The following is a 26,770-nucleotide window of genomic DNA, read 5'->3' as shown; positions in this document are numbered from 1 at the left end:
GGTGACTAGAGTGATCAACTGGATCGCTCCAGTAGTTTTCCAATTCTACATATGGAGAAAGTCAACGCCCTGTGAAACAGTGGTTTAAAAAAATTACCCAGAAGAAGACGACTACGAAAGTAAGAAAGACTAGGAAAAAAGTGCCTTTAATTAGTTCCCTGCATGTTGAAAGTATTATGGTAACTTCAAATTAGAGTGAAAAGGTCAACTTACTTGTCCAAAGCAGGGGGGACACCTAATCTCCAATCTAGTCTAAAAGATTTGGGGCTGGCAGGGAAGAGGCAGTTTAGTTTAACAAAGAAAGATTTTTGGTGATTCTCGGCCTGGATTGATGTTCAAGGTGGAGGGGGACACTTTAATGAATTCTCTTCACTGGCAATTCTAACAGTTTTGGAACTTTACAATATTATTTATCTGTTCTTAACGTCCACTCCTTAAAATGTCATGTGGTTTTACTTTTATATGTTAATTATTCCTCAGCTTTTAGAAAAGGGAAAATATATAACCAAAAATGAGTGAATTAAAGGATGCTATTGTTTGAAGAACAACACTCTTTCCCCCAAATAACTATGCATACTCCAGGATGCTATAAAACAAAGAGAAGCCTTAGAGATCTACACCATTTACAGTAAATTCTTGGTATTTGAGAATTTACATGCAGCTTTGACTCTTTGGAAAAAACCCTAATATTCCATGACATTGAGGCCCTCATTTTAGCTTTGAGCCAGGAAGCTGCTGTGAAGAAGGCATTTATTTAGTTGGTGAAGGCAAGAGTCAAATTTCATTGTCTTTGTTGTTAACCCTTGTTCATGCATGTGCTGAAACTCCTAAAGTGGCAAAAAAGAAAAAGAAAATGCTGGTAATGGAAGTGAAAAAGTGAAGATACCCTTAAAATAGCATTTTATAGACTAATATGTCAAATTTATCAGTGGCTTGTATCTATGATATGCACAATCCACCTTATGCTCTATAATGAAGAAAGAACCTATGATTTATGAAACTGTTTCAGGCAGCTCTCTGAACCCATAGTGAGTGTGAGAACACGTGTAACAAATGTGTAATGTGACCCTGATGGGTGGATTCAAGGGTGAGTTTTATAAAACATTTAAGGAAGAAACAACACCAATTTTAAACAAATTCTTCCAAAGAATTAAAAAAGAGGGAATATTCTTCAGTTCATTTTATGAGACTAGATATCTAGTATAACTCTGATACTTTACTAAAATCAATTTAGAAATTTTACAGAAATGGAAAATTACAGTCTACTTTTACTCACGAAATAGATGCAGACATGCTAAACACGATACAAGTAAACCAAGTTCAACAATCTATAAAAATTGAGTTTGTCCCAGGAATGCTGCAGCGTTGGTTCAGTAATCATAAATCAATTAATGTAATTTGCCGGGAGAAGAATCATCATCAGCTCACAGTAGGTGTAGGTTTTGATAAAATACCTGTTTATAATTAAAGACAAATTCTTGGCAAACTTGGAATAGGAGGTAACTTCCTCAATTTGATAAAGACTATCTACAAAAACTCTAAAACAAATTTGATGGTGAAATACTGGAAATATTCCCTTTGAGATACAAAACAGAAGGATGCCTGCTATCACCACTTTAACATTATACTGGATATGTTGGCTAATGCAAAAATGCAAAAAAATGAAAGAAAAGTAAAAATACAAAGGATTCAAAAAAAGCAACAATATTATTACTGTTCTTGGATGCTTGGGTATGTATGTAGGAAATTCAGAGGAACTTATAGATGAATTATTAGGATTCATAAGAGTTTAGCAAGATTGCCAAACTTCAATATGTAAGAAATCAATTGTATTCCTATATACCAAATATAAACAATTAGGAAATGAAAATTTTAAAAAGATATAATACCATTACAGTAGCACCAAACATATCAAGTACCTAGGAATCCATTTAACAAGGCCTGTAATTACTCTGAAGAAAATCACAAAACTTTGAGAAATATTAAGGAGAAATTCAATGGAGAAATATACTATGTTTATGGTTTAGACATTGCAGTATCATAAAATGTTTTCACTTTTGTTCAAATTAATTTATAGACTACAATTTCCGTCAGTTTCCCAGTGTGTAATTTTATAGACCTTGACAAGCTGATTTTAAATGCAGTAGATTAAGAGGGCAAGATATCCTTTAAGTAGAGAAACAAGTGGAAGGAATTTGCCATCAGAAGTCGGGTCATCACAGCAGTAATTAGGACACTGTGATATTGGCAAGTGCTATAGAAATAGAGCAGTGTAACAGAGTCCAGAAACCTGTGCACGTATGTATCTGTGGTATGTGATGGAGACTGTATGGCAGATCATTTGAGAAATTATTGACTTTTAGTAAATGGTACTATTAATTTGCTATTCATGTTGGGAGAAATATGAAAGAAATTGGATCTCTATGTCAGGCTATATGTAAAAATGAATATCGTGGATTACGGAACTAAATATCTAAAGAAATATCATCAAGCTTTTAAAAGGTAATATAGAATGTCTTCATGAACTTCAGATAAGGAGAGATTTCTTAAGACACAAATATCCTTGCCATAAAAGAAAAAATTGATCAATTTTACCACATTAAAATTAGAAACTTCTTTTCTCAAAAGGCACTGTAAAGATAGTGAGACGACAGGCCATTGAGTGGGAGAAGATACTCGCAGCACTCATAACCTGTAGAGGGCTAGTACCCAGAATATATATAAAGAACTTCAGCGAGTTAATGAGTAAAAGCCAGATAATACAAAAGAAAACTGGGCAAAAGACTGTACTTCTGCTTCACCAAAGAGGAATTCCACATGGCCAGTAAACATATGGAAAGGTGCTCATCTTCCTTAGTAATCAGGGAAATGCAAATTAAAACCACAGTGAGATACCATTGCATATCAGGTAAGGAAAAGTAAAACACTGTACAATCTGACAATACCAGGTATTGGTGAGGTTTTGAAATAAAGCAGATTGGTTTTATTTAATATTATGTTATTGGGTGAGTAAATTGGTATAGTACTTCAGAAGAAATTTGGCATTATCAAGAAATACTGAAGATCTGAATATTCTTCGACCTAGCAGCCCCATCCCTTGATATAAACCTTAGCTGGAGACATGCACACATGTGCAATAGGATATATGTATAGGAATGTTTACTAGGAGCTTTTTCCATAATAGCCAACAACTGGAAGGAAAAAATTGTCCATCTGCAGTTGAAAACAAAAATAAATTGCAGTAAATCCATACAGTGGAATTCTGTACATTAACGAAAATGAAGGAACTACCATCACATGCAACAGTGTGAGTTACTCCCACAAACACATTGTTGAAAAGCAGACACAAAAGAATAGTATGATTTCATTCAAGTGAAGTTCAAAAATAGCCAGAGGAAAAAGTAGACTATTGAGGAATTCAAAGCTAGATGGGAGATCTAAAGAGTATAATGGAAATTAATACCACACATGTTATTGATGGAGGAGATTGATGAGATCGTTATAGAAGCACATCAGCTTCTGAAGTGCTGATCATTGCAAATGTGTTTATGTCATTGACGGCTATGTGGGTGCTAACTTCATAATTATTTATTAAATTGAACATTATTTTTAATCCAATTTGAAAATTATCTAGTAATTAGAAAATTTAGATTGTTTATGTTTAATGTAATCTTTCTGGTATATTTGGGTTCATAACTATAATCTTATTACTTGTTTTCTATTTGTCCCATCTATTTTTTTGGTCCTTTTCCCCCTATCTATCTGTGTCTGTCTGTTAGTCTGTCTCTTAATTTTAGCCTTCTTTTGGATTAATCTTTCTTTTTTCCATTCCCCATTACCTTGTTAATTATACATCTTTCATTATTCCTTTATAAATTATCCCAAAGGTCATGATATGGATTCTTGACTCTAATATTAGAGTCTAATATAAACTGCTACTTTTACCATTTTGTAGGCAATGCTTGACCTTGGAATACTTTATTTACTGCTCTCCCCATCTTTTCTGTTTTCATGCATTTTAATTACATTATTTTAAATCTCACAAAGTAATATCACTATTTTGTACAGTCATTATTCATTTAGAGTTACCTACATATTTACCCTTCTGTTGCTCTTTATTTCTTCCTATATTTTCATCTTTCCATCTGGGATAATTTTTCTCCTGCCTGAAGAACTCCATGTATCGTTTCTTTTTTTAGTTCTGCTCAAGATAAATTCTGTCAGTTTTTGTCTGGAAATAACTTCATTTTGTCTTTACTTTTTTTTTATTCTTTTGCTGGGAAAGATTTGCCCTGAGCTAACGTCTGTTGCCAATCTTCCTGTTTTTCTTTTTTTCTCCCCAAAGCCCCAGTACTTAGTTGTATGTTCTAGTTGTAAGTCCTTCTAGTTCTTCTACGTGAGGCGCTGCCACAGCATGGCTACTGACAGACGAGTGGTGTGGTTCCACAACCAGGAACCAAACCTGGGCCACCAAAGTGGTGAGACTTTAACCTCTAGACCATCAGGGCTGGCTCTTGTCTTTATTTTTCAAGGATATTTTAACATGTGTATGGAATTGTAGGTTAGCAGTTTTTTTCTTTCAGCACTTTCAAGATGTCATTACATTGTCTTCTGACTTCTATAATTTCTGTTGAAAAGTTAGACATCACTCTTATTGTTGCTTCTTTGAAGAAAATGGCTGTGTTTCTCTAGCTGCTTTAAGATATTCTACTTTGGTTTTCATCAGTATACTATGTGATGCTAGTTTTTTTGTGGGTGGAGGTTGGTTGTTTTTTAATTTGTCCTGATTAGTGCTTGTAGTCCTTGAATCTGTGATTTGATGTCTTTCATCATCATTGGAAAATTCTTGGCCATTATCTCTTCAGATGTTGCTTCTGTGCCATTCTGTCTGTTCTCCCCTTCTATTTCAATTACATGCTTCTCTGTACACTCTATATTTTTTGTGCTCTATGCTTCTGTCTGGATATTTTCTAGTAATATTTTCCAGTTTATTAATCATCTTTTCAGCTGGATCCAAGTGGCTGGTAAACCCATGTGTATTGAGTGCTTAATTTCAGTTTGCTTAATTTTCAGTTCTCCCCTTTCCAATGGATTCTTTTTTATAGATAGATTCAAGTTCTCTGGTGAAATTTTTCATCTTGTCATCCATGTATTCTGAACATTTTAATCTGTTATTTTCTTATCTATTTCTTAAGACTCTTACATCTAGGTCACTTTGAGCTCTGTTTTTATTTGCTATTTTTGATCTTTGTCCTGTTTCTTATTACACCTACTAATTTTTTTGTTTGAATATTGGACATTGTGTATTGAAGATTGTAGATGCTTTAAATGACGTTATCCACTATGATCTCAGCCACTTTCTGCTTAGATTCTTAGTATTCCTGAATGGCTTAGTTGCCTTGAGAGGAGCATCAATGGCAAGTATCTAGCCCACTTCTCTATACCTTCCTCCTCTCTGGGATCTTAGTTCCTTAAGTCCTGGCTTCCATCACAGCTTTCTAATGTCTTCAAACAGATATTCTTATTTTTTCTTTCTTTACTTAAAATTTTTTAATATAGCTTCTCAGATTGTTCAAGTGTGGGGGGCTCCACCATAGCTATTCTACATAGCAATTTGTGTACTTTTGTATGCATATAATTTATTTTTAAATTTTTTAAAATGTTAAGAAATAAAGGAACTTTTAAAAAAGAAAAAGGAACACGTCGTTCCCCCATTATTGTAACTCTAGAGAAAGCCAGGAGGTTTTATAATTGTTTATTCTGATATCCCAAGTGCCGAAGGAATCAGTGCCACTACTGACTTTCTGTGTTTATAGTAATGGTTGGATTTAGAAGTTTAAGCATTTTTCCTTTTAGAATGTGAAGGAAACGGGAAAGGCAGTAACAGCTGAGCTGAGGAAGCTCATAGAAGGAAGGTTTATGAACCAGAACACATACTTAATGAAGAAGGAACTTGCTTAAATAGGAAGAAAATGGCTTTATGTGTAGTCATTTCTGAAGATGAAAAGTAAGCCTCAAGGTCTAAGGCACCCAGGAACCGACCACTTCACTAGTGTTGATTGAATGAAACATTAATATTTTCTAAAAAATAAGTCTTACGTTGAATTTCATGCAAAGAAGTGTTGAGAAAAATACAAAGGAGAAAGAAACAGTTACCAGCCACAGTATTTTAAGAAATTTCCTACTAATTTTCATATGCTCCTTCCTACTCATTATTAACATTCATATAATCTTAATAATAAACTTATTCCTCTTTTACAGATGAGGAAACTGTGGAGTTTCTTGCCCCAAACACTCAGCTAGTAAATGGCAGAGCCAGGCTTTGGCTCCAGAACCCATGTTCTTAAACTACTACATTATAATATTACTGCAGAATTTTAATTACTAATTTTAGACACAGAAATTCTTCTCCAAGGTAAAATGCAAGTAGAAACATATGTTATGTGCATCCAGATGACCATGGAAATCATCACTGTCCTCAGTTTTCCTCACACACATGGTGCATTAAAAAAAAGAGCCATCATTCGTAGCAGTCAGTGGAAAGTTACATATCGTTAAATGCTCATGAAATTCCAATCTTTAGTTTGCAGATTTATAATGAATTTTTCAGGATAAGCATTAATAGCAACACCATAAGTTGTTTCTCTTTGCTCTTAACATTTATATGAATGGAATCATACTCACTGAACTCTTTGGTGGCTTGCTTCTTTTGCCCAATATTATGCGTTGTGAGATTCATCCTTGCTGTTGGCTTAGCAGCAATAATTTGTTCATTCGCATTGCCAAATGATGTCCATCATATGAATATACCACAGTTTACCCATTCACAACTGTTAATTGGCATCTGGGTTGCTTGCAGATTGGGGAAATTATGAATGGTGCTGCTATGAACATTCTTTACATGTCTTTTGGTAAATGTACATATGTACATTTCTGTTGGGCATTTGCCTGGAAATAGAATTGGTAGGTTATAGGATATGTGTATTTTTCAGGATTAATGGATACTACCACTTTACCAAAGAAATTGTACCAACTTATACTCCCACTGAAAGTACATGAGGTTTTTGTTGCTGAATATCCACGTCAATACTTGACATTATCTGCTTTTTTCATTTTAGCCATGCTGGTATGTTTATAGCATTACGTATTGGTTTGAATTTGTATTTACTTCTAGTAATGAAGTTAAGCACACTTTTATGTTTGTTAGCCACTTGCGTATCTTCTTTTGTGAAGTTTCTCTAAGACTTTTGCATGTTTTGCTTTTGAGTTACCTGTCTTTTCTCAAGTTTTTTGTTAGATATATTTACTATAAATATTTTTTTCCTCTTCACTTCTCTCCGCTTCCCTAATAGTGTCTTTATGTGAACTGACTCCTCTTAATTTCAGTGTAGTCTTTTTTTCATAGATTCTGCTTTTCTGCTGAATGTTCCATCTGATTTTAACTATTTTCTCCATCTTTCCTTAGTATTCTTTAAGCTATTAATCAGATTTTGGTAACGCCCTTGTTTTGTAACGCCAGTATCTGGATCATCTAAGCTGCTTCTTTTGGTTTTTGGTCAGTTTCTGGTGTTTCTATCTGTTGGCCTGCTTGATAATTTCTGAAAAATTGGTGAGGCTCTAAATGATATCATCTCCCTATAGGCAAAGTGTATTCTCTCCTCGGCCAGATAGAGTAGGGCCTAATGGCCTCATCTACTCAGGGAATGGCATAAATTGAGGCTTGCTGTTATTTTGGTAAGTCTCCTTCTACCTCCAGCTATTTGGCTCTTAAGACACAGCCTTCCATGAATTCCAGCTGAAAGCTTGGAGTGTTCACCAGGGCCCCTCCACCTTGGTGGGTCTCAGGTCTTAACCCTTACCTCCTCAGCCCAGTGAGATTGCCAGAACTTTCACTCTGCTGTTTAAAGTCTTTCTGCTTAGATTCTTAGACTCCTAAATAAAAGCATATTTGATGAACTAGAGCAGCAAGTCAAAATATTAAGAAATATTAGAAATACAGAAATACTAAATGAAGAATTTTGAGATTGATAAGAGATTTTGACTAGTATAATAAACATATGAAGAATTGCTTGTGGTTTTCTTGTAGTTAAGCAACAAAGTAAATATAGCTATCAGTCCCACATCCATGTGATGAGTATTACTAGTAGGAAAAAATATAGATAAAATAAAGTTTGTAAGTTTTGTGAGAGGCCAAAGACGGATAAGGAGAATAAAATATTCTTGATAAAATTGAGATCTGAACATTTGTTTTTCTTTATCGAACTTAGAAATAATGGCTATTGTCAGAATCTCTTATTGATAAATTTGATAATGGGAAAAATTATTGAATTAAATCTGTGTTTAAAAATGTACATGCAAAACAGTTGACTCACAAAATGAAAATGAATATGTAGAAAATGTCTCCTTCTGCCTGAAGTATTAACTGCTACAGGAATTGTTCTTTTGCTGTAAACAACTAGAAAACCAGCCTAAAAAAGAAAAAGAATTGTGTTCAGACACTGTTCAACAGAGAGCACAAGACTATGATTTCTTGGAGATGGCAAACAAATGCCCCCTACCATTGTGCCAGCCTGCTGCCTGGAGGCGTTTCCCAGGTAGAAGAGCAGGGCCAGGAGGAGCCCAACAGCCTAGTGGTCTGACTGCATTTAGAGCAGAGATGGGGCAGTCTAAGTTGGCTAGAATTTGTGAGGCAGGACAATGAAGAGAGGAAATTGTATAAAGATACAGCTCTGAAGATCTGCAGAGGGAACCCCTTGAATCATCGGCTAGATACAGATCTATACATGCAGAGGATGAAACTACAAGAGACTGGAGAAAGAACCATTGAAAAGAAAGCCAGACGTTTCCTGGAAGTTGCACAGGCCTGGGAACATGTTGCTTTCCCACTGGCTATAAGGAAGAGACTTATCATATATCTTAGAACCACAGATAGAGTCCTTAGATGGGTGTAGCTGTAGTAGGGCTCAGTTAGTCTAAAGACTGCGATGGACCCACCCAAAAAAGCTAAAAAGACTCAAAGGAATCAAACTAATCCTGAGTAGTTTAACTGCATGCCAGAACAAAGTCCAAAACTCTTTGAAAGAATGAAAGATCATCCAACAGTGTAAATTTTACAATGTCTGACATCTAATAAAAAATTACATGCATGCAGAATAGCAAAAAGTATAGCCCATAACAAGGAGAAAATTGAAATGCTAGAAATAATATAGTTAATGACTTAGCAGACAACAACATAAAACAACTATTATCAGTATACTCGTCATATTGAACAATGTAGAAGAAAATATGAACATCATGAGAGAAATGGAAGATGTAATAAAAAGATCCAGATTGAACTTCTCAAGATGAAAAAGACAATAACTAAAGTGAAAACTACATTGGATAGGATTAACAACGTAATAGATACTGATTTTTGTTTAAAAAAAATTCAGTGAAATAGCAATAGAATCTGTTCAAACAAAAGCATGGGGGGAGAAATGAACAGAGTATCAGAGACCTGTGGAAGAGTATGAAGCAGTCTAATATATACATCATTGGAGAGGGTGGGGGGGGGCATAAAAATATAGCGCCTAATATTTTTCCAAATTTGGTGAAAACCTTAAACCCACAAATATAAAAAGAGAGAAAAAAAAAAGAACAAACCTAAGCAGAAGAAGCATAAAGGAAAATCATATCATAATCAGATTGCTGAAAGTCAGTGGTGAGAAGGAAATCTTAAAAGCAGCCGGGGGGGAAAGACACATTACACAGAAAGGAACAAAAAATAAGATGAGGAGACTTCTTGCTGTCAGCTGTGCAAACTAGAGATCTCTAAAGTATTGAAATGGAGGGAGATCTCTAAAACATTGAAAGAAAAACTGTCCATTCAAATTTCTACACAGTGAAAAAAATCAAACCTGTAGGGAAAAATAACTTTTTCATACTAAAAGAAAAGTGAAAGAATTCCTCAGCAGCAGACCTGCACTATAAGAAGTGTTAAAAGAAGTTCTTCGGGCAGAAGAGAAATAATACCAGATGGAAATTTGGATCTATGCAAAGATAAGGCAATGAAGAGTGCTGGAAATTATAAATATGTGGATAAATATAAAATATTTTTCTGTGTTTCTGTATAGGGTATATATGTGTGTATATATTATACTATTCCTCTATACTATGTGGTGTGTGTATATATTTCATACTATTTCTCTAGTATTTTTATGTACAGGCAACAAACAGTTTGAACTTGAAATTTAACATCAATACCATTTACAATAATATCAAAGAACATGATATACCTAGGGATAAAAATACCAAAATATCTATAAGATGTACTCCAAAAACTACAAAGCAGACTTCAGATTTCTGGTCCAGTGTGTAGGGAGTTATCACTCCATTCTAACAACAAATAAAAAGCTGAACAAACTGAAAAAAAAATCAGTGACTCTTCTTAGATCCATCAACGAAGTAAGGTCACAGAGTACACTGCTGCCCCACAAACTGGAGAGAGAAACAGGCGGAAACAGAATCACACTATAGTGGAACTGGAGCAGAAACCCATGAGCAGAAATCTCCATGGGAACCAGTGCTGGGGAAGGAAAACCTAAACTAACGGCTGGAGGCTCAGAGTAGACAAATCTGAGAGTTAAAAACTCCATGGAGGGGGGCAATTATAGGGGGTCCCCACAGTTTTGAGAGTTTTGTCTCCAGGAGCTCTGCCAGGTCCTCACGGAAACTATTGGAGAAAAATCCCCTCGAGCTTCCAGCAGCGAGAAGGTGTAAAAGGAACCTTTTGAAATACACCAGAGCAGTCTGTTTTTAACGAGGCCTGCCCTAAAGAGAAACTATTAGCAGAGCTTAACTTACCTGGGGGAAAGGAAATATCCAGCTCCTGCTCCCTCTGGCCTTCCACATGGAGGGAGGGAAATACCTAACCCTAACCCCCTCTAGCCATCTTGTTCCACCTAAGTGGGGTGAGGGGAATGAGCAGCACTAGTGAAGTTCACACTCCAGGGGCACAGGCTCCCTGAAAGACTGAGACCTAATCAGGGGACTACTAGAATGCTTCCCCTCCCCCTACATCTTGCCATTATATTACTAAAGGCCTGTATACCATTGTTGCTTTTACCCAGTAGGTCATGTCACCTTTTAACAAAAAATTGCAAGACATACTAAAAGGCAAATAACACAGTTTGGAGAGACTGAATCAAGCATCAGAACCAGAGTCAGATATGGCTGGAACGTTTGAATGGTCAGACTCGGGATTTAGAAAAACTATGATTAAGATGCTGTGAGCTCTAATGGAAAAAGTAGACAAAATGCAAGACCAGGTGGATAATGTAAGTGGAGAGTGGAAATTCTAAGAAAAGAAATGCTTGAGGTAAAAAACACTAACAGAATTGAAGAATGCCTTTGATGGGCTCATTAGAATAGACACAGCTGAGGAAAGACTCACTGAGCTTGAGAATATGGCAACAGAAACTTCCAAAACAGAAAAGCCATGGGAAAGAAGATAAAAAAAGAAAACAACCCAGAATGTCCAAGAACTTGGGACAACTACAAAAGGAGTAAGATATGCATAATGAGAATTCCAGAAGGAAAAAAGAAAGGAACAGAAGCAATATTTGAAGCAAAATGACTAAGTTAATGTTAGACACCAAGCCATCGATCCAGGAAGCTCAGAGAACACCAAGCACGATAAAGACTAAGAAAACTCCACCTGAACATATATTTAAACTTCAGAAAATCAAAGATAAAATACTGCAAGAAACCAGAGGAAAAAACACCTTATGTCTGACTTCTTAGAAATTATGTAAGCAGAAAGGTAGTGGAGTGAAATTAAGGTGTTGGGAGAACAAAACCAGCAACCAAAAATTCTGGACTTGGATTAGTTGAAAATGTACATTGCAAATTCTAGGACAACCACTAGAAAAAAGAAGTATAATTGATATGCTAAGAAAGAAAACGGAATCGTATAAAATGCAATTTTATTCACAATTGCCAAAACATAGAAGCAACCAAGAGGTCGTTCAGTAGGTGAATGGATAACTCAACTGTAGTGCATTCAAACAACGGAATATTATTCAGCGCTAAAAAGGAAGTGAGCTATGAAACAACATGGAGGAAGCTTTAAAGCATATTATTAAGTGAAAGAAACCAATCTGAGAAGGCTCAATAATGTATGATTCCACCTATATGACATTCTAGAAAAGGCAAATCTATGAGGACAGTAAAAAGGTCAAATATTGTCAAGGGTTATCAGGGAGGGATGACTAGATGGAGCACAGGGGATTTTTAGGGCAGTGAAACTGTTCTGTATGATACCATGACAGCAGATACATATCATTATACATCTGTTAAAACCCACACAATGTACAACACTAAGAGTGAACCCTATTATAAACTCTGGACTTTGGGTGATGATGATGTGTCAGTGTGGGTTCATCAGTTGTAACAAGCATGCCACCAGGGTACAGGATTTTGATAGTGGGAGAGGTTGTTTGGGGATGGGGGTATATGGGACTCTCTGTGCTTGCCACTCAATTTTTCTGTAAGACTAAAACTGCTCAAAATGAGTTCATTAATTAATTTTAAAAGTTCAAATATAAAAAATTAAAGGAGACCTAAATATATGGTGAGATAGGCCGTGTTCACAAATCAGAAAATTCATTATTGATGCTACTTCAACCAAATTGTTCTATACATTTGATGCAATCTCAGTCAAACTCCTGGTAGCCATTAGGTGATCAAAAATTTATGTGAAATGCAAAAGACCTGGATGAAAACAATGTTATAAAAGAAGAACAAAGTTGGAAGACATACACTACGTGAGTTCAAGACTTATTAAAAGCTTTATTAAGACAGTGGTGTTGACATAAAGGTAGACATATAAATCAATGGACAGATTAGAGAGTCCATTAGGACATACGGTCCATTGGTTTTCAACAAAGATGCCAAGGTAATTTAATGGGGAGAAGATAGTCTTTTCAACAAAATACTGGAATAACCAGAGGGGAAAAGTGAACCTCAACAGTAACCTCACACCATATACAAAAATACCTTGAAATGGATCATAGACCTAAATACAAAAGCTAAATATTAAAATGGTGTATAGAAAATTCATCTAGCAATTTTATGGCCTTAATGAAATTTGTGTGAAGATTTCATTTTTTTCCTTTCTTCTTCTTCTTTTTTTTTTTTTGCTGAGGAAGATTAGCCCTGAGCTAACATCTATGCCAATCTTCCTCTATTTTATATGTGGTCACTGCCACAACATGGCTGATGAGTAGTGTAGGTCCACGCCTGGGATCCGGACCACAAACCCAGGCCACCAAAGCGGGAACTTAACCACTAGGCCATGGGGCTGGCTCCAGTGTCAAGATTTTCTTAACAAAAATTTTGATTAAATGTCATACTCATAAAAGGAGAGTCAGAGTCAAATGGGAATAGAAGACAATCTTCTGACTCAGGATATTCTGTAACCATAATCAGCATCACATACCATCATTGCTTCAGTTTAGTAAGTGTTAGGTAAATGTTGCTACTATAGTGATATAATGTAGATAGTGGCAGAAACGATTTTTTAATAGCTTTATTTGTTATAGTCCTGTATCTGTAAGAGTCAAAGTGTCTTAATGGATTTCTTTCAGTTATGAAGGCAAGTATGTGTGCTAGAGTGACTTTTGTATATTTTGTGTATTTATCTATATTGTATACTTATAGATTGTATATTTGGGTTCATTGTAAATACATCTCTACTAAGTTTTAAGGGTCCATTATTATTGGATATCCATGAACTTTTGGTCATATAATTAATTACTAATACCCGGGTTTCTTGGGTATTTGGTTTTATCATCTCCGTTCCACCTCCCACAATTGTTAAATTAAAACATGTCAGTTATATAATGTTAAGTTAGAAGAATTCTAACCATTGATTTCTTGTTTAAGCTTAATGCATGTTTAGTTTATTTTGTTCTTAATTTTTTTTTATCATTTTAGTAACGATGATGTTATGTTGATTTCTGTGGAAAGCCCTAATTTGACACCTCCAATTACATCAAATCCAACAGGTATCTTAAGTTGATTAAAATATGATCTATCAAATCAAAAAGCTTCAAATCGCTATTTGTTTAAAATAGAGAATTGAATATTATCTTTTAATAAAATGAAGTTTTGATTCTCCTGTCAAAAATGTTTTAATTTATATCTGTGATTAATATTACCAGGATAAATAAATGATGCCTTAATATAATTGAAGGTTTCTTTTTAACCTTTTGTTTATCAATTTATGGCTTTTTGTTTCTTTACTTATTTAATGGCTTTGTAAGCTATAAAACTACGTACCTTTCATATGCATTATTTTTACTTGTTTGCTCTGGCCTGTGTTGGTGGTAGCGTTGGGGTTTTTTGTTTGTCTTTTCGTTTTATCTATTAAGTTATCTTATAATTTGTTTAAGATAGTACCTTGTTGCCCTTTAGAGTTTCAGTCTTAGGATATTTCTGTAATAATTTTTAACCTCAGATTTCCAATAAATTTGCTATTAAAACAGCTACCTTGTTGGTCCATAATTTCTCATTCAAAATTCCTCATTTTCTTTTCATTTTTTCCTGAATTAGAATATTTGCATCTTAATTTCGGAAAGTTTTGCCTCTGCTTATATAGCTACTTAATTGTCCCCATGGTTTGGGCTATTAAGATTGTGAATCAAATAGTTATATTTATCTGAGGCTTTCTACTGGTTCTAGGATGAATGCTCCTCAGTCATCTCAGGTAGTTTGGTCTCAAGCTACTGTGTATAAAATATGTGTACATTTCCAAGTTTATTTCCTCAACTGCTCTATTAATTTACAGATAGAGTTTCAAAAAGGGGTTACTAATATAGTTGTAAAGTTACAGAAGGACAGAATCTCTCAAACCAAAATTAGATTTTGGTTATTTTTGCACTGGTTCCTCAGTTTTTGGAATAGGTAAGGTCAATTAAGTTACTTTTTCCGATTATATAATACACAGTTAATAAGTATCCCCATTATTATTGTTTCAGCATTCATATATTAACAAAGTCCATAAATATTTAATAGTTTAATAAACTTGTCAAATGTTCATATTTGAATAATTTTCTTTCAGATACTGGAAAAATTACATCAGGAAATTCTAACCATTCACCTCATGCTGAAACTGAAGTTATGGTAGGTAATAAATACTGTCTCTGAATGTTACTTACTTGAATATGTTAGTTCTAGGAACTTAGTGTTGCTGCATGTTGGATGACTTCACTTTGTCATTCACTCTCTGAGAAGTTAATGTCTGACTAGTCAGCGTAACCAGGTTCCAGTCCAGCTTAAACATTGAAAAGCAAACAGCTAATGATAAACATATTTCACAGCTGTGCTTATTCACCAGAGTAGCTCATTTAGACTCTGCTTAGTCATATTCTCAGAAACCATATAGCATTTCATAAGCTTCTCTTTCAGAGTAGAGTTAAATTAAACTGTAAAGACTTATGGAGTGTTCAATCTGGTAATTTAAAATGATATGTGTTTAATTTTTAAAAAAACATTTTCTGCATTGAGGCAAAATCTTATTTTTTTGACAACTTTTCAGGCTGTAGAGAAGAACAAACTGGATTCTGTGATTGATCTGACGAAAGAAGGCCCATCAGACAGCACTGCAGGTAAAGGATTTGTCTTTGTTTTTTAAGAAAGAGGGAAGGTTAACAACTCAGTGCATTTGACCCGTTTGTGAAGTTTGTTTGTGTATTAGTGTGTGTGTTTAGCTCTGTGCAGTTTGTCACATGTGTAGATTTGTGCAACTGCCACCACAATCAAATTACACAACTGTTCTGTCACTACTAGGCTCCCTCATGCTAACCCTTTTAACGTCCTTCCTGCCCCCAATCCCTGGCAACTACTAATCTGTTCCTCACCACTAGAATTATGTTATTTCATGGATGTTACATAACTGTGACGATACAATATGTCTCCTTCTGAGATTGGCTTCTTTCACTTAGTGTAATTCCTCCTGAGGGTCATCCAAGTTGTGTGTACCAGTAGTATTCCTTTTTATTGCTGAGTAGTATTCCATGGTATGGATGTATGATAGTTTGTCTGTTCACTAAAGGCATCTCAGTCATTTGGGGCTATTATGAATCTCTTTTCTACCTGTAGCACGCACCTTTTTTCCTTAACCCTAACAGTAGTGGCTGTGAGAGGGTGCTAGGCCATAACGTGAAAATGTAGAAGGAGAGTGACAGCAGTGCTCTCTTTCTCAGACAAACAAAAAGAAGTAAAACACAGTTCTCTGGGGCTGGTAATCAGGTACAATGTTTCATCTCCTAATAACTGCATTTGAATGTCTATAGTACTCTTTTGATAAAACATTTGAACTCCACTTCTTACCATTAGTTAAAAAAATGTAATATTTTTTAAAATGGAGATTAGTATAGGAAATATATAGTCCAGTTCCTTCTCTCCTTTTAACTGGATCCAAGCAAAAGTTGGAACATTGGAATCTCCAGGTACCTCACGATAGAATTTTAAAACCCATCAGTTTCCAGTTTCATGAAGATGATTAGAAATATAAATTTGAAAAATGAATTGAAGTCCATAATTAAGTAATCAAAGTTACTTTTTAATGAGTAAGATTACTAAATTGTTTCTAAACTACATGATACAGGATTTTAGATACAGTAAATTAAGAAGTAAGAATACAGATGCATTCAGTGCTTAGCAAAATGTCATACGTCTCACTTGGGGGCTTTAGTTTGCAATGCAGCACTTGGACAGGTAGATTACGCTAACTCATGGTGCTAACTCATGGTAGCATGAGTCCATCTTGTAGAATGTCCAATTCTGAACAAGTATAATTAGTCAAACTTGGGCTGTTTCCCGTGTTCACAGGCTTGATAAATGGTATCACCAGCTCCCCTAATTTACCAAGCCACAAGTGGAAGAGTTACTTTCAACTCTTAAATTTGCCTCATTCCACTATCTAGTCAGTTTTCAAGCCCATGAGTTCTGTCTGAAAAGCTAATGTTACTGAGCAAGGGCTCGATCTGTTCACTGCAAGATAAAAGCCGGTTAGTCAAGAGGCAAGGCGGTGGTAGAGAAAGAACTTTAGTAAGCGATGAGCTAACTGACTGGAAGATGGTGGACTATCATCCCAAAAAAACCATCTTAAAGGGGACTGATTTGGAAACGACTTATGTAAGGCAAATGGGGATTGGGGAGGGGGCTCAGGAACTTCAGGTGATGGATGACCACAGACTCTTGGGCACCTCTCCATCGACAAAGCATTTCGGGTCTGCTGATGGATGACGAATATGACATTCCTGAAGAATCTAAGAAAAGATCAGTTGCTTCCTTATCTGAGACAGAAGGAACAGTTACCGGCAGGGGACATAAATTTTCTCCTAACAACTTATTCTTTCTACTGTTTACTGATTAGCTTGCCTACTTGCAATTCTAAGCGTTTCTAGAAAGCACATGGATGAGAATAAGACGGGGTCAGAAAAAGTTCAAAGCCTGGAGTCCTGCACGCTGATATGGAGACTCAGTCTCACTAACAGATCTGGTCCACAGATTTCCCTATTGCAGAATTCCATCTCCTTTAGCCTGGTCTATTGCCATAACTTAGTAACTCTCTTTTCTGCCCTAATTTACTGCTTCTAATGAATCTTCCAAATTGCCACTAAAATATTATTTCATATATACAGATCTGATTATATTTTTGTCTTTAGGATAAAATGGAAACTCCTTAGGAAGACATAGAGAATCTTTAGTGACGTAAACCCTGGAAACTTTTCTAGCTTTATCTTCTGAAAATTCTGTACCTGCAGTTTAAGAGCTTATCAGCAGGTGGTGCTGCTTCTCTCCTTACCATCTCTCCATATGTGGTTCTCTTGGCCAGGCAGGCTCTCTCCTCTGCACCTCCCCAGACTTGTCTGGTGACCCTACTTTTCATCCTTTAATATTCAGTTTAGACACTTGTGCTGAACTGTTCCTTCCAGGCAGAAATTGGCATTCCTTACCCCCCTCCCTTTGGTATTTTGTGCCTACCTATATTATAGCTTTATCACATTGTTCTGTAATTGTTTCTTTAAACATCTGTCTCCCTAAAAAGTCTTGAAATTCTTTTCAGCAGCATTGCTGTCTGTATTAATCTGTATATTTCTGTTCTTTTAGCATAGCGCTTGGCACATAGTATACATTCCCAAAAAAGTTGCGTTAATGCAGCAGATTTTCCACTAACAAGTTTTAGAGGAAATGTAAGTTTATATACTGTGAATGGGAGTGTAAATTAATCTTTCTGGACAACATTTTGTCAACATCAGAAACTTTACAAATATGCAAGACTTTTGACCTAAAAATTCTTTTTTTTTTTTTTTTTACTTCTTCTCCCCAAAGCCCCCCAGTACATAGTTGTACATTTTAGTTGTGGGTCCTTTTAGTTGTGGCATGTGGAACGCCGCCTCAGCATGGCTTGATGAGCAGTGCTAGGTCTACGCCCAGGATCCAAACTGGCAAAACCCTGGGCCGCCGAAGCAGAGCACGCGAACTTAACCACCCGGCCACAGGATCAGCTCCCAAAAATTCTTTGAATAGTTACCTCAGGAACCTGCAGTGTATAGGGAAGTATGCAAATGTTCATTGCAACGCTATTTGTGAAAAACAAAACTTTGAAAGAAAACCTTAAATTTCTAGAAATAATGGGTTACCTGCACAAATTTGGTGTATATGGTGTAGTAATATTCAGCCATTAAAAATAATGTTGGAGAAGTAGTCCATGTATTGATGTAAACAGGTTAATAACATAACAAGAGAAAAACATTATGAAAGTATCTATGTAAAAGTAGAGTCATCATGGAATAAATGGGACCAGACTTAACTTTTCTGCAGTGAACAACTAGACAACTAAACAAGATAGAAGAAATAAGATCCAAGAAAAAACTTTTCAGATATTACAATACAGGACTGCAGACCCAGAGAGAAGGGAAATGAATGAGATGAGCCCTACTGATCGCCCCAGCTTTCTTCCTAGACTATGGTGCAGTGAAGGAGATCCCAAGTAGAGAATGGTTGTCTTGCTGAGGTGAGGAGACACAAATTTGCATTCAGAGACTGAGTCAACTGGAATGAAGGGAAGAGTACTATCAGAATGAGGAAGCCACTCAGAGAAAGAGTTCCAAGATGTTAGCATAGGAGTCCTCTTGAGTCTTTGCCATAATATTAAGCCACATATACATGGAATGAAACTCCACGAATTTGGGCAAAGAATGACCCAAGGACCTTTCTGCTGAACAATTTCCAGAACTCAAACCGAGGTGGGGAATGTTTCAGTTCTGACCAGCTGTAGTGGCAGATTTTTAAGCTGGGTGTGAACTCATCTTACAGCAAAGGCAGTTCCAGCCTTGCCCTAATAAAACCTAAAACACAAGCTTTGAAAGGATCAAGCTTTGAAAGGATCAAGTAACTCAGTGGGTTATCACACAAAGCCCACTGTCTGTTAAAAGAAAACAACAGAATTCAACACACAACCAAGCAAAATTCATAATATCCATCATCTGATTAAAAAAATCACTGGAAATAAGAAGAGAAATGGGATCCATGACCAGGGGAAAAATCAGTCAATAGAAACAAACTTAGAGATGACAGAATTAACAGACAAGGACTTTAAAAGAGCTGATGGAAATATGCTTAAAGATTTGGAAGAAAACAGGAACAAAAGAAGAGAAATAAAAGATGTAAAATAGAACCAAATGTAAAAAAAGAAAATACTTGAAGTTCAGTGGATGGAATAAACAGCATATTTAGACACCAAAGAAGGAAAACACATTGGTATACTGGAAGAAGTAGCACCTGACCCAAATAGTTTGGAAAGAAACTATCCAAATTAAAGAAAGATTAAGAAAAGACTAGAGAGAAAGAAGTTAGACCTTTAGTGAACTGTGAGACAATATCAAGTGGTCTAACACACATGTATGGTGAGAAGCCTTCCAATTTAATGAAAAGTACAAACCCACATAATCAAGAACTTCAGTGAAGTCCAAGCAGGATAAATATAGGGAAAACCATATCACAACGTATCATAATCAAGTCCTGAAAAGCAATAAGGAGAAAAACAAGATATGTACAGAAGAACGAAAAATCCACTTTTCTCAATGGGAACTATGCAAACCAAAAGACAATCAAATGACATCATTAAAAAGCTCACAGAAAATAACTGTCAACCTAGAATTCTATATCTAGGAAATATATCTTTCAGAAATGAAAGCAAAACCAAGACTTTTTCAGAGAAACACAATTTGTTGCCAGCAAACCTTCACTATCAAAAATAAAGGAAGTTCTGGGGCCGGCCCGGTGGCATAGTGTTTAAGTTCGTGTGCTCTCCTTCGGCAGGGTTCGCGGGTTCAGATCTCAGGTGCAGACCCAGCACTGCTTGTCAAGCCATGCTGTGGTGGCATCCCACATCAACTAGAGGGAGATTGCCACAGGTTAGCTCAGCGACAGTCTTCCTCAAGCAAAAAGAGGACGGTTGGCAACAGATGTTAGCTCAGGGCCAATCTGCCTCACAAAAAAAAGAAAAAGAAGTAAAGGAAGTTCTTCAAGCAAAAGGGAATGATATCAGATGGAATGTGGATCTACACAAAGGGATACCACACCAGATTGTGGATTTTTGTACTACATTAATGTATGACACTAGTGCAAAAGATGATCTGAGGAATGGAAGTATGCTGCTGTAAGGGTCTTACATTATATTAGTATAATGTTATTTGAAGATAGACTATAGTAAGTTATTAAAGGTTCATATGGTAGTGCCTAGAGCAGTAGTTTCTTTTAAGTGGAAGTATAGCTAATAAACCAATAGTGGAGATAAAATGGGATTTCTAAAATACTCAGTTGAGATGCCACAAAAAAGAAAAGAAAAAATAAGACTAATAGAGAACAAAAGGCAAGATGGTACATTTAAATCCGACCATATTGATAATTAGAATAAGTGTAAATGGTCTAAACACTCCTTTAAAAAGCAGTCATTGTTGGACTGGATGACAAAGACCAACGCCATGATAACTGTATGGCGCAGTTTCAGGATAAATCTGTGGCTAGGTTAATATTAAGAGGATGGAAGGAGATAACACAAAAACATATAAACGCTAATCATAAGGAAGCTGGAATGACTGTATTATTATCAAATAGACTTCAGAACGAGGAATGTTACCAGGGATAAAGAAGGCGGTTTCATAATGATAAAGTAGTCTTTTCATCAGGAAGACATAGTAAACCTACATGTATATGCACTTAATGGTAGAACTTCAAAATTCCTGATGCAAAAACTGATAGGACTGAAATGATAAATAGAAAAGTAAACAATTATAATTGGAGGTTCCAACGCTCCGTTCTCAGTAATTGATACAATATATAGACAGAAAGTCAGTAAAGTTAGAGAAGCTTGAACAACACTATCAACCAACTTAACCTAATTGACATTTATAAAACACTCAACCACAGCAGAGTACTCATTCTTTTTAAGTGCATATGAAACGTATAGTAAGATAGAGCAGGTTCTGGACCATTAAACTAGTCTCAGTACATTTAACAGCACTGTAATCATTCAGAGTATGTTCTCTGACTCAACGTAATTAAATTAGTAATGAATAACAGAAAGATAGCTGGAAAACCATAGATATTTGGAAACTAAACACATTTCTAAATAACCCATGAGTCAAAGAAGAATTCGAATGGGAAATTTAAAAATATTTTGAACTGAATGAAGATGAAAACAGCATATCAAAATTTGAGGGACGCAACTAAAGCAGTGCTTAGAGGGAAATCACTAGCATTAAATGTTTATATTGGAAAAAATGGGAAGTCTAAAATGAACAGTCTAAGCTTCTACCTTAAGATGCTATGAAAAAAAGACAAGTTAAACCCAAGGCAAGTAGATGACCTTGAGTAGAGAAGATGGGGGATGGCAAATAAGCTCAAGAAGACATCTTCAACATCATTATTCATTAGGGAAATTAAGACCATGGTGAGATACCACAACATATCCACTAGAATGCCTCAAATGAAAACAACTGAAAATATACAAAGTATTGGCAAGGATATGGAGCAACTAGAATTCTCATACTTTGCTGGTAGGAATGGAAAATGGAAAAACCACTTTGGAAGTGGTGTGGCAGTTTCTCAAAATATCAAGTATAGTCTAACCATATGATACTATTATTCCACTCTTATGTATTTACCAAGAGAAACAAGAACTTACATCTGCACAAAGACTTCTACACAAATGGTCATAGCAAGTTTATTCTTAGTAGTCCCAAACTAGAAACAGCCCAGGGGCCAGCCCTGTGGCCAAGTGGTTGAGTTCTCATGCTCCGCTTCGGTAGCCCAGGGTTTCACCAGTTCAGATCCTGGGTGTGGACATGGCACCGTTCATCAAGCCATGCTGAGGTGGCGTCCCACATAGCACAATCAGAAGGACCTACAACTAGAATATACAACTATGTACTGGGGAGCTTTGGGGAGAAGAAGAAGAAAAAAAAGAAGATTGGCAACAGATGTTAGCTCAGGTGCCAATCTTTAAAAAAAAAAAAAAAAAGAAAGAAACCCCCCAAATATCCATAAACAGATGAATGGACAAGTAGGTTGTGGCATCTCTCTAGAGCTAAATAGGACTTAACAGTAAAAATGAACAAAATGTTATTTTACGCAACAACACGGATGAATCTCAGAAACATTATCCTGGGCAAAAGAATTCTACCTACTATGTGATTTGATTCATATGAAATTCTAGAAAAGGCAAATCTAATGTTTAGTGACACCAGACCTATGATTTCATGGAGCCAAAGGTGAGAGAGGGATTGACTGAGAAGGGGTACTAAAGAACTTTTGGGGTAATAAAAACAGTGTCTTGATTTTGGTGATGGTTTCACAAGTGTACATTTGTCAAAACTCAAAAGAATTGCATATTTTAAATGGGTACATTCTATTGCATGTAAATTATATCTGAATAATTCTTTTAAAAATCCAAACTTTACTTATTTAAAAAATTTTTTTAAATGTTTCCTTCTTCCCAAAGCCCCCCAGTACATAGTTGTATATTTTAGTTGTGGTTCCTTCTAGTTGTGGCATGTGGGGTGCCACCTCAGCATGGCCTGATGAGCGGTGCTAGGTCCGCGCCCAGGATCCAAACCAGCAGAACCCTGGGCCGCTGAAGTGGAGCACGTGAACTTAACCACTTGGCCACGGGGCTGGACCCAAAAAATCCAAACTTTAAGAATCATTTTTATAATACAAATACTTACATGGGTGAATATGTGTGTCCACATGTGATATACATGCAGCAAAGGATCTGGAAGGTCAAAAACCAAAGGGTTAAGTTGAAACCAATGGCCACAGTTCTCACCTAGCGATTTAATGAGAACCGTTAAAATAATGAGGTACCGGCTACTAGTGCTTTGAGAATACAGAGCACTGAAGTAATCATTCATTTTTATATAGATGAAGGATAAAAGCTGGAGAGTATTTACAAGACACTGGCATTGATGACACGAAGGATGTAAACATTAACTGGTTTGGGATAAAAGTCCTGTTTTGTCTCTTCTTATCATCATAAAATTGAGTTCTTGTCTGAGTCCCTTTTAATTTGCCAGGGGCCTCTTGACTTAGTACCTTGAAAGAAGGAATGTTCGTTAAGGGAAGTTATATTCATTAGATTTTTGTGAGTGTGTGAAATTGTTCACTTGAAAATTTAAAGGGGGTTATTTGTATCAGCTCTTGTGTGATGATTAACTTGAAGATTATGATTTCGCAAATCTAGTTCTAATTAATCAAACCAGTTAAAAAGGCTGTGCAGACTCTCTTACAGTTCAAACCATAAAGTCATTATGTCTTCTTAAAAAGTTTTTTAACCCCAGTACATAAAGTTATTAATAAATTAACTTTGAAACACAATGCAAAATCTTGATTATCCTTGTCAGTCAAAAGAAATATATAAGTAAAAGAAATTTCATTTGGGGAGATTCACAAACTGTGTTCAACAGTTACATCACTGCACACACAATGGATCTGAAATGGTTTCTACTACTTACTAGGTGTGTACAAACTCCTGAAATTTTAGCTACCCAGCCCTACTACTTTACAACCTGAAGCCCCCTTTCTTACCATCCCCAGCTGAAGTCTCCCAGATGTTTTCAAACCATTCTTGTAAACGGCTCTCTGTTTACATTCCTGTTGACCTAACAGAGCAGAATCTCCCTCTGAGACCACTGAGCGGGGATCCCTCTTCCATGCGTAATTTTTCCTACTTTCCAGTTGCATAATGACTTAAGTATTTACCTTAAGAGGGGAATTTTTGTCACATTAAAGGAAAATTCTCTATATTTAATACCTTTAGATCTTAAACTTTTATCAAAAGTTTATCTTCTTATTTCACAGTTTTCGTAATGTTAGTTCACATTTAATTACCACCCGAGACATAAACCCTTCTTTGCTTCAAGGCTATAGGATTGATTATTATAGGTGAATTTTACTTCTTAAACCTTGTGTTGTTCACAGTGAGCCCAGTATCCACCCTGGAGTCACCTATGAAAGCTGTTTCAATCTCAGAGGAGAGAAGCCCCGTGGCACAAAATGCAGCCCAGGTACTGATAGGAAATGCTCCGTAAGGAGCAGTCATTCCAAATTGAGCAGAAGTCCCCATTTACCCATGAAGAAACATTTCGGTCACGATTCAGCTTACAAAGCACTTTAATGTGCCCTTTTGAATGTGCTATTGTGAGTCTACTTATTTACACAATTAAAATAATTTAATTGAATTTTCCAGAAACTACAGAAATTAAAATGCATTTTTTAACCCATCATATTGGAAGAGATTTTTGTTCTAAGAGTAATAACCGTGTTGATGAAGGTGGAGGGAAATGGATGTCCTCATACACTCACACTTTTCGTGTCAATTGGCAAGTGTTTAAGAATGCAGTTTGGAAATGAGATGGAATATTTATCCAGAATGTCTGAGACCTAACCCACTCTGGAATAGTGAGATTCCAGAGTACAGAAATCTTAACTCCAGAAGAAGCTCATGCTTGAAAAGACCGGATCTAGCCTCACATGTTCTTTTTTTGGTGAGGAAGATTCACCCTGAGCTAACATCCGTTGCCAAGCTTCCTCTTTGCACTTGAGGTAGAGCGACCCTGAGCTAACGTCTGTTGCCAATCTTCCTCTTTTTGTTTGAGGAAGATTGTTGCTGAGCTAACATCTGTGCCAGTCCTCCTCTACTTTGTATGTGGGACACTGCCACAGCGTGACTTGATGAGCAGTGCTAGGTCCACACCCAGGATCGGAACCCATGAACCCCGAGCCACCAAAGCAGAGTGCAAACTTCACCACCATGCCACCGAGCTGGCCCAGCCTCACCTGTTCTTGAAGCATCCTATTGTTCTTATAATTTTGAGAGATGGATTGAGGAATGGGAACTATGTATTGTAGAAATGCAGTTGACCACTTTAAAATAATCAAGAACCCACCGATCCAACTCACTAAACTTTTTATAAATGTGTTTTCAGGTTCTTGAGTCCTTTGAGCACCTTCCCCCTCTCCCAGAACCACCACCACTGCTGCCTGAACTGGTAGACAAAATCCGGGACACGCTTCCTCCTCAGAAGCCTGAGCTCAAAGTGAAGCGGGTGCTGAGACCCAGGGGCATCGCCCTGACTTGGAACATCACCAAAATCAATCCCAAGTGTGCTCCTGTGGAAAGCTACCACCTCTTCCTGTGCCATGAGAACCCTAGCAATAAGTTGAGTTGGAAGAAAATTGGAGAAATTAAAGCGTTACCACTCCCAATGGCCTGTACTCTATCTCAATTTTTAACTTACAACAAATACTATTTTACCGTCCAATCAAAAGACATTTTTGGGCGATATGGACCATTTTGTGATATAAAATCTATCCCTGGGTTTTCTGAAAATCTCACCTAAAGGAAGAGCCTTCAGTAATTACATATTGTGCTAGATTTTGTTTTGTTTTCCATATTGGAGTTGTGGGCAGTGCTCCTCTAACACTACTGCCATCTTGCAGGGCCAGTACAGAGTGTGAGCCCTTTGTACAGGGACAGTCCTCTTCCGTGTGTTGTAAGCGGCCTCTAGTTTATGAATTTCTGATTTGCATTCAATAAGTACTTCGAATGGATATATTCTGAAACATCTACTATGCACTACCATGGACCCCTGTCGCTAAGCTGTGTGAGCAGCAACTTTGTTGACTGTGGAGCTGCATGGCAGACCAGGGTACAGGCAGCCACCGTTCCTGTGTTGACAGTCAGCTTTCAGTGACCTGCCTGTGGTCAGTATAGATACAGGAAAAGTCAGCGGTTCGCTGAGGCCAGGTCATCCCTGGGGTGCATCTCCACCCAGATTTTGTGAAAGCCCATGTCTTCTCATTCTGTTCAAAGTCTAAGGGCTACTAATTTGTGCCCGCACCCCCGCTTTTTGACTGTGTCAATCATTTGGGGAAAACAGCCTGGAGGTTTTCCCTAAATCTGTTTGTATACGTATATGTGTATAATAAAATTAGTTGAACATTGTGTGCTGTACATGCAAAACATATGGTATCACTTAGGAAAGCATTATTTATTCAGTGGAGGAAAATGGAGTTGTGTGCCTTAGATTTAAGGCTTTAATTTGCTGATTCCCTAATGCGACCCTTTGCTCGTTTCCTGGCTGCCATCATCACTCGGAGAGAGAATATAAGCAATGAGGGGCCCCAGGAGATGTGTCCTGTGCATACCTCCATCTGA

At 36.5% G+C, this 26,770-nt stretch overlaps 1 protein-coding gene and 1 long non-coding RNA gene across 14 annotated transcripts in view; one reads left to right on the top strand and one right to left on the bottom strand.

Annotated features, from left to right (window-relative positions):
* ATF7IP2 (activating transcription factor 7 interacting protein 2) overlaps nt 1–26,557 on the top strand; it is a 57,288-nt gene extending 30,731 nt beyond the window's left edge. For all 13 annotated transcript variants that reach the window (XM_070566784.1, XM_070566789.1, XM_070566791.1 and 10 more), the window contains 5 exons: nt 13,975–14,045; nt 15,101–15,162; nt 15,578–15,647; nt 24,532–24,617; nt 25,539–26,557. In XM_070566784.1, coding sequence (XP_070422885.1) covers nt 13,975–14,045; nt 15,101–15,162; nt 15,578–15,647; nt 24,532–24,617; nt 25,539–25,952 — 703 coding nt within the window. In that variant the 3' untranslated portion in view covers nt 25,953–26,557. The remainder of the gene's footprint in view (nt 1–13,974; nt 14,046–15,100; nt 15,163–15,577; nt 15,648–24,531; nt 24,618–25,538) is intronic.
* On the bottom strand, nt 1,201–6,821 carry LOC139074777 (uncharacterized). The gene is made up of 2 exons (XR_011524522.1): nt 6,685–6,821; nt 1,201–1,454 (listed from the first exon to the last, which is right to left on the bottom strand). It is a non-coding gene; the product is annotated as an uncharacterized lncRNA (long non-coding RNA).
* Nucleotides 26,558–26,770: the final 213 nt, after the last annotated feature.

This window comes from Equus przewalskii, chromosome 12, assembly GCF_037783145.1.
Source record: "Equus przewalskii isolate Varuska chromosome 12, EquPr2, whole genome shotgun sequence".
NCBI lineage: Eukaryota > Metazoa > Chordata > Mammalia > Perissodactyla > Equidae > Equus > Equus przewalskii.
This window is presented reverse-complemented; position numbering and strand designations above follow the sequence as displayed.